The sequence below is a fragment of the Sylvia atricapilla genome, chromosome 12 (assembly GCF_009819655.1).
Source record: "Sylvia atricapilla isolate bSylAtr1 chromosome 12, bSylAtr1.pri, whole genome shotgun sequence".
Taxonomy (NCBI): domain Eukaryota; kingdom Metazoa; phylum Chordata; class Aves; order Passeriformes; family Sylviidae; genus Sylvia; species Sylvia atricapilla.
The window spans coordinates 13,284,364-13,293,499 of NC_089151.1; the positions used below are offsets into that span (position 1 = coordinate 13,284,364).

Here is a 9,136-nt window from a genome sequence, read left to right on the forward strand (position 1 = left end):
GAGTGTTTCTGTGTCCCGATACCAGTGAAAGGTGCAGTTACCCCTGGAGTAATCACTGCAAGCATCAGAGTAACTCAGAAGCAGCTATTTCCATTGGAAACAGGCAACTTCGCTTTTCAGCCGACACCAAACCTCCAGGCATATTTTCTTAGACACTCAAAATGATTTTTTTTTTCCTGGTTCAATAACTTGTAAAGGACAGCTTTCTACCTGCATTTGTTGAAGTGCCATCTCAAAGTGTGCTGACACAGGGACTGACTGACGTATGGCAAGTTATCAGATGCTCAGAGATGAAGGAAGCCGTAACACAGGCAGCCGTTCCTTTCACAAAGGATGTGCCACCTTTCGTTTGCCTCTACCTCCATTTCAAGGGACTCTTCAAATAAAGGAGGGACATGTGAACCTGTCTTGCCTGACAATTTTTTTTTTTTTTATTGCATACCATGATAACTTAGAGTTCACTTGTTACAAGCATTTTATGTAGTGGGTGAAATACCAAGGGAAAGGAAAGAAGTAATACTGTGCTGCATGAAAAACTATGATCTAAACATATAAATGTCACTGGGTAAGTTACCTGAAACAACTGGAAGGGCAATTAACACCTGGTTTTATGGGAAACATTGGTTACCACTATCAGTTTTAATGAAGTGTATTAACTAAATTGTGTTCTGAGTATTCATTCAACCCTGTTTATGGCACACTCTTGAGTACATTTACTGTTTGTCAGAAGTGCAAACTAGTGAACATATGAGGCTTTAAGACAGGCCATCTGTTAGTCTTAGACCCTTGGATAATTGTCAAACAGTTCTAAAAATAAGCACATACAAACTGCAAGGGGGTGCAAAGGTGATTTTTCTTTAGAGTCTGGTAGCAAAGGGAAAGAAGTAAACAGAAATTAAAATTAAAAATAAATAGTTTTATCCTGTAAAGCAAGCTTGCTCTCCTTTATTTTTTCACTTTCTCTTTCCTTTCCCACCCTCCTCCTTTAGTGTGCCTTTTTTTTTTTTTTTTTTAATTTAGTTTTTTTCTGCTTGTTCTTCTGGGTCATGGCATCCCTTGAATGGCCTCTCCAGTTCAGGATTAGAGCAGCACCAATTTAAGGCTCACAGCTTTCTGTAGAGAGCATAATCTCCAATGGCTAAAGCAAGGGTCATCTTGTGTCCTCTGCCTAAAGTAATCCCTTTATAAAGTCAAGGCATAAAGATTTTTATCTTTATGGATTGCTATTAAAGGAAGTAGTACCTGTGCACATACATGTCTGTGCTTATGGATATGTAATGAGTAATAACAGCTGAGAGATTTATTTTTGGACCAGTTTGAATTCAAAATATGCAAAACATTGAAAAAAGATTGCTGCAGATGGTATTTTGTAAATATTTAGACACTCTAGCTTCTGTTTGTAGCAATTTGGAGGTTTTGTTTTGTCTTTTTTATATATATGTTCAAATGTGAGACAAACCTTTGCTTCAAGTCAGTGCCTGAATCTGAGGTCTAGTTTTAGCCTGGCAAGCTGTGTATGTTGGTAGTCAGTGGAGGCATCACTTCTCTTGTTCCCCAGCCCTGCTCTGTAAAGGGAAGGGGAGAGAGAATGGAGAGGAGGGGACACGGTCCCAGTTATCCCCAGTCATAACCTCGATCTCTGGGCTTGGAATCAGACAGTGCCTGAAGGGGTGACAGAAACCTGAACAGAGGTGGAGAGAGGCAGGGAGAAACTACCTGGGCTCTTACCTGGAGGACCCCCCACACTCTGAGAAAAAATATTGGGCTTAAAAGGTCACTCAATGGCTAATTACCAGTTAATTTTCGTGTTGGCTGATTGTCACATGAATCTATTATCTCCATAATTCTTAGTGAGGAATATTTGAGGAATAGTTTCTGTTCATTTCAATGGCATTTGGAAGGGGAGAGAGAGGCTTTGTAGCCTTTTATCACAGTCCCAGTCTCTGTGTCACACTGCAGAAGGGTTATGGATTTCACCTGAGGGTGGTGGGCAGCACCAGCCTTGTTAGGCCATCTCTTAACCTTTGTATAACATATGGTCTTTAAAGGGTATGTGCTCGTGCATGTAGACAGCGTACTTGTAAATGGCTGATAGAAAATGTCTAAATCCATAACAGATGCACCATGGCACCATAGACTGGATGTGTTATGGCCTCAAACCATTATCACACCCCTCACAGTTGCATTTTATTTTTTTCACCTGCTCCTGAGTAGTACACCTGTGACTTGTTGGCAGTGAGTGTCGTTGCAGTGTGGGAGACTCCCAGCTTGACTGCCTGGCTTGGAGCTTCGCTCCATCATGTGCTGCTTTGTGTGTGTGCATGTTTTTTCTCTCGATCTTTATATAGCTTGTAAGAGTTCTTTGAACTGTTGTAAGTGATCATCTTTCAAGCCTGATGCTTTCCTTCTTGACACAGAGGTCTGAAAATGGAGATTTTCATTCCAGTGTTTTCATAATCATGCCTGTAAAAAAACAGAGAAATATTCATTGTGGATGTCCTGCACAAATGGCTTGATCTGCATCCAGAGGACAGGCAGGGGGTGTCTCCAGGGAAGATCTGGAGAGCAATCAGTATCTTAGATTAGTATAGTAGACAATAATCAACAATTCTTTGAAATCTTTTTATTTCCTGCAAAACCCATCACCCAGTTCCTTGATCAAAGACACTTCCATAAATGGTTCATTTAGGGATTGTGCAGCCAGTAGAAAATTCTGCTTAAATACTGCAACAGCCCCAAGACTTGGGGTAGTTGCATTTTCCCTTCTGACGTAACTAATGGAATTGCTATCCATTTTGCATGATTATTAAGAAAAGAAGAGATTTTTCCAACCTTATCCTATAAATAAGCTGTGACTTGCTTGATCTTGACAGGTGACTTAGTGCTGCTGTAGAGTTTTCCAGCTGCAATAATGTCTCAGAATGATGTATTCAGTGGGGTATCAGCTGTGAGCTGTGTGGAAACCAGGGGGTCTAACAGGAGCTGGAAGAGCCATTTTTCCTGTTCAGCTTCCAAATGATGTCGTGCCTCCTGCTGGCCCCAGACAGGCACGTGTATGGATGGCCTTGGAGCTGGTAGGCATGTGCACACACACAGGAGTGCTCCTGGAGGGCCTGTATTTTTGTGGCTGCTCTATTTTCCTCTGGAAACCACCATTAATTCTTGGGTTCGGGGGTTTTTTTAACTATATTTTCTGGAGTTGAAAAATCACACCCGAGTTGTTTTCAGCCAGCCCACCCTCCTGCTGGAAAGGTGGGTAAAGTTTCCTTGGGCTGCTTAGGTAGCAGCATTCCTGTAGTATCACATGTTTCAAAACATTTGCTTCCTTCCAGTCTTTATGATTTCCTTCTGTTGCCTGGAACAGCCTAGTGGCTCCATTGGGGTCAAAACTGTTCCTATTAAGGCACAGGGCATTCTTAATACTTGATTTTGAATTGCTCCAAAAGTCCAGTCAGCCAGGGGAATTTTCTGTGTCTGAGCACACAAAAAAGTGCCAAATAAAGGTATTTGAAAAAACATGGGTCAAATATAGAAAACACATGTGTGAGAAAAGAGACATAAGCCCTGAATGCCTCAGATGCTTTCTGACATCTGCAGAGCACAATTCCAATGAGCTGCAGATGGACAGGGCACAGGGAGTAGAAGCAAGAAGATAAGAAATGACAATTGCTAGTAATAGGAGAAGAGTTGCCAGACTACTTTTTGGAAGGCATCTTTTGAAATACTATGTGAGAAACCTATGTGAGTGGCAGAGGATATGGGGAGGTTCTCATGAGACTTTCATACACACAGAGCAGTATGCAGCTTTTATCTGGTGTTCACCGGCACCTGGGTGTGCAGGACTTGGCATTTGTGCCCATGGCTTGAGCCGGATCTGCTCAGAAAGGCAGGGGAAGGATGCAGAGCACACAGGCTCTCGTGTCCATAGGCACTGCAGACCTGTTTGTGAGGCCCTGTGTAAAACGTGCCTCTAAGTATTAACTGCATGGTCCAGGCACTAGCCAGCATATTGATTGTCAGTAATGCATGCAAAAGGAATAAACGGTACATTCCCAAGATGCTAAGACAAAATCAAGATTTGCATATGAAAAATGTAATTTTTAAACTCCTAGCCCTATAGCACAGCTGGTTTCTCAGCTCCTGCCTGACCCAGCTCTAAATGGCTGCAGTATTTGAGTACAATCTGTTCCTTTGACAAATTCTGATCCCAAACCCAATGTATTCCTTGTATTGGGAATGTTCAGAACATGTTATTAGCTGATGTTTGAGGAGGGAGGGCTCACAATAAAAGCTTCATTATCAGATTTAGAGCCACATACCATTCCTTTATTGACCTGTCTGGTGTAATCAATGCAGCAGCCACACAAGTTTGAAATCATGTTCCCTGACTGTAGGCTGTGCGTCATGCATCCAGTGCTGATTGTGCATTATCTTTTAAATCACACTGCCTAAGTAAGTATGGATTTGTCTACCATGAATAGCCCTTCTTTCAATTTGAAGATGGTAAACCTTTTGGGTTTTTTATTGATATTCAGGATGATCTAAAAATAGAACTGTAATGAAGTGCACAAGAAATGGCCATTGTTAAAATGCTGAGGAGTGTGTGAACACAGAGGAGGCTGTGTATTCTTTCACATTTTCATGCTTCCTCAGCTAGGTTTGGTGGGCAAGCTTCTTGTCAGTGCTGCTATTGTGTGTGCAGGGCTCCATCCATCCTACTCCATAAAGTCACTGTCAGACTTGAGAATAACATCCAGCACTGCAAAGGTCATTCCTTCTTAAGGACAGGAAAATTTCCATATATATCAAAGGAAAAAGCCACTGAATTTTGTGTTTCGGGATGTTAAATTGTCTAAAAGCAAAGCAGTTCCAGCTGTCAATTCACGAATTTCTGATTTGTGGTTCTGAACACTCAGTGTCTCAGGCAGGGGTGCTGAGAAGGCCGGTGTTATGCTGAAGCAGTGACTTTGTGATTTTCCCAGCTGGTATTTCTCCGGGGCTCCATCCGTGGTGTGCCCCGCTGTCCCTCGGGCGGCTCCCGGTGCCCGGCGCGGCCCCGCCGGGAGCTTTGGCCGTGCTCGGGGCGCTCGCAGCGCTCCTGACACCTGGTGGCCGCCGTTCGGGAGTGCACGGGCCGCCAACGCTCCTGCCGCAAGCGGGGTCAGCGGCCCGCTCCCTCCGCGGGCAGCCTCCATCGGGGACATGTCTCGGCATAAAGCGGGGGACTGCTCTTCTATCCTGATCACCGTGTAGCTGTGGATAGGGTAGAAGGACCAGATGATTTATGAAAAGTTAAAATATCTTGCTTTATTTTAAAGCTTCATCACTGTAAATAAATAATTAGATTCAAAATTCATTTTGTGTTTAAAAACTTATTCTTCAAGCTGGCGGACTTGCCCGGCTCTGTTATTAGGCAGATGGAGACTAGGGAAATTGCCTAGGCTTGAAATAGCACAAATGAATTTTTATATTTGGGGATGCTGGGGACTCGGCTCAAGAAAACCTTACCATGAAGCACTTCTCTAGTTGCTGAAATAATTGGATAATCATACAAATAAAGCTAAGCTTATGTGTAGGACTAAGGTTTTAGTCAGAACACAAAATGTAGGTGAAATGGTACTGCTCTAAAAATACGCTTCCAAAGGTTGGCTCCACGATTTATTGGCTCCTACACAAAATGGCAAGACAGGTCAGCATCCTCTGATGTGAGATACTGTGATGACATTGAGGCTATTACAAATCTACCAAAAGGAAAAAAGGGAACAAAAGAGACTCTAAAGTGCTGAAAGAAATGTGTAGAGAAAAGTATATTCTTTAAAGAGATTTAACTTCTGGGTTACATGTCCAGCCTTTTTTTCTGCTGGGAATATTACCCTGGTGCCTGAGCTGGCGGTTCAGCTGTTATTGCCGAAGTATTTCTTGGACTGAGAAGTGTGTGTCACAATCTGGTGTCTCTTGCTGCCAGTACTTGCACCCGGTACGAGTGAGAATAAAAGAGTAAAATATGGCATGGGTTCCCTCACAATTCAGAGTTTTATTTTTTTTAATTGTTACAGTGAAGGGAATCCCTAAAGGCATTTTTTTCCCCCATGAAGTTACCATTTTCTTGATATGTATTGAAAGGAGAAAAAAAAAATATGGAAACCTTCATGACTATACTTGGCTTGTAGTATTTTTTTTCTAAGTTCATGCCAGCATTAACAGATCTGTCAGAACAAAGCAAGTATGTCATATTGGCAGCTGTTACTTATGAGTACTTTTTTTTTATTGCATTTTGTTTTGTAATAATTGAGAAGCTTTTATGTTGAGCTCTGCATAAATGGTACTGAGTGGGAGGGTATGGGCATGCTTTCTATTATTCTGCCCCTCATGCATGTCTCCTTTTTTTGTCTTTCCAGAACCACACATTGAGCCAGCACGCACAGTGAGCCACTGGCACTACAGGACACCTCTCTGCAGAAGACTTGACGGTGGCACAGTGGGGAGGACCATTTGAACATTACATCCAATCAAAGTGTCATTTGCAACCCAGATGTAAAACTCTAATGATTTGGCCATGAGGCGCTGCTATTATAAGCAGCTGGAAATGAATATTAATGGAAGAGATTAAAAGTATTCCATGCTCAGTATTTTTTATTGTCCTGCTTCAGCTAGTGTACTTTAGAGCTTCTGCTTCTGACTGAATTTATAGTGTTAGATAAATCTGCTTTGATGCTGTTGCCCTTTGTTGCTTCTTGTATTATATTGATAGTTAAAGATTAGGTGTGATTTTTTTCTTTTTTGTTAACTGCTTTTTAATTGCAATTTTAGGTAACTGTGCATTGTGATGTGATTGCTTGGCTATTGTCTGAATATTTCTTTTTAATTTTTTAATTAAAGACTAATGCTTTGATTGGATTTGCCAGTTCACCGGACAGTGATTAAAACTATGTAATGAATATAATCGGTTTCAGTGCAACTGGATGGTCTGCTTTATAAATGTGACTTAATCTGATTGCAATAACTAGTACAGTTCAATAAAGGGAATACATGAGCTTAGTGTCAGAGCTTGTCTGTCTGTCAGTGCCCCCTGCATTGCTGCTGGGGTGGCTGAATCTCAGTGATCACTCACCTGATGGCACAGAGCACTCTGCAGCCCAGGAGGAGGGAAGGCAAAAGCCATGGTCCTGTGTCTGGCACTTTGGTTGTTTCTGCATGTACCTCCCTGGCTCCATGGCAGCTTGAGGTGAGGTAAGAACATATACGATGAAAAGGTATTGCTAGCTTATAATACTCATTAATATTTTAATTTTTTCAGAATGGAGGGGCCACAGCTGCCTTGACCATACCTCTGTGCTTCTTTGTTTCAATACAAAAAAAAAAAAAAAAAAAACAAAAAAAAACCAAAAGGTTTCTGCATTGTATACAAATGCACAGATATTGGATGAGGCCTTGCAGACTGTGGTAGGAGGCTGCATATTTTAACCACATGGACCTCCAGACTCCCAGATATTGTAGCTCTGTGTAAGTGCCATACTTCTTACACTGGAAACTGCCATCAGACAGCCTAACAGAGCAAATTGCCAGGCTTTCTTTCACTCTTGTTAACGTTATAGTAATGAGGTAAGTTATATCTCCAGTCAGAGAAACAGTCATTTTAAGGACCATGGACACCTCTGGAAAGTTAGAAAAATGTAGTTCTCCTGGTGTCTCCAGCTTGAATGAATCAGAATCATCATGAAAGATATTCAGCAGCTGTGACAGCTGAAATGATGTGGTTACCCATTCCCACAAAGTAAAAGGCTTTGCAAGACTGTAGCATGGGAACATGCATAATCAGAGCCTTTCAAAATCACTGCACTGAACTGGAGCACAACTGGTTGTCCTTGGGCTGTGTCTGGGCTTGGAGCATGTAAGTGATATTTTGCAGGAAATGTTTTCACAGACATATAGTCAATGCCTAAATTAGTTTATGTAGTGAGCTTTTTTACAAGTGCAAGGGTGGCACAGCTTGTTGATGCTGCAGCCCATGTTTTCAACAATTTAGATCCCTGCTGATGTTGATAGTCCTGTTGCACATACATGGTTCCTTCAGGACAGGAAGAGAAGGCTACAGTCTAAGCATAACTTTGAGCACAACTGAAATAGGGTCATCTTTACAGGAGGAAGCACCAGAGCAGTCCTAACTTAAAAGGTACAACTTCCTAAAAAAAAACCCAAACAAAAACAAAAACAAAAACAAAACAAAACAAAACAAACAAACAAAACCCACCAAACAACCACAAAAACAAAACAAAACAAAAAAACCCAACAAAGTCCTGTTTGAGACAAATGATAGATGGTTTTTATTCTGCTGAAATAGCATTGCATGGCCAGTCAGAGTTAGGCTCAAAATGTGGCTTGTGATAAATTTACAAATCCTAATATAACAAAACTAGGAATGACTTTTCTTAATTCCAAAGAGGACAGTTCTTTTTGCATCTAGATTATTCTTAGCTCACTGTTTATACATCAAAACCACACTAAAATGATCCATTTCTAGAAAAAAAAAGTTAACTTTCATCCTGATTATTTCTCTCTGAACCACAGAACAGATGTGGCCGAAAAATTAGTTAATGAAATCACCAATTCATTATTCCTGTTCATAACATGAGCAGGTTCCTAACTCAATTGTACTACTTTAAGATGGGAAATGGAAAAGTGTCTTGCAGTACAGGCTCATAGACATGCCCTTCCATGAAAAGCTGGGAACATACAGCAGCTGCTGTAGAAAGAGCTCATGTGCCATCTTCTCTATGCTGAAAGAAAGGTAGCAGTGGAGATATTGAAAAAGGAGGCTCTTTGCCTTACACTGGCTTAAAATGATGCTGGGTCACTTCCGGGTAAGCCTTCAGAAATGAAAAAAATGTAGGTTTCTATCTTCAGGAAAAGGTTCTGCATTGTCAGTCCCAAGAATTGAACTGATGTTTCCATGCGATTCGGAGAGCTGCCTTAGTAGTGCTGCACTCAAGCACACACTTTTGTCTGAGCATCTCCCTGCAGACTAGTTAAAAGTAGGTGCACAATCACTGTGCTGAGATGGGGAACTCCCCACAGGGGATCCTGTTTGGAGCTGCATATATTCCCCATGTTACTGGAAATGTGGGCATGGGTCAGG

The 9,136-nt window shown here is 41.6% G+C and overlaps 1 protein-coding gene across 3 annotated transcripts in view; it reads left to right on the forward strand.

Annotated features, from left to right (window-relative positions):
* ZNF423 (zinc finger protein 423) overlaps positions 1-7,044 on the forward strand; it is a 581,899-nt gene extending 574,855 nt beyond the window's left edge. For all 3 annotated transcript variants that reach the window (XM_066327879.1, XM_066327878.1, XM_066327880.1), the window contains one exon: positions 6,399-7,044. In XM_066327879.1, coding sequence (XP_066183976.1) covers positions 6,399-6,428 — 30 coding nt within the window. In that variant the 3' untranslated portion in view covers positions 6,429-7,044. The remainder of the gene's footprint in view (positions 1-6,398) is intronic.
* The last annotated feature ends 2,092 nt before the right edge of the window (positions 7,045-9,136 follow it).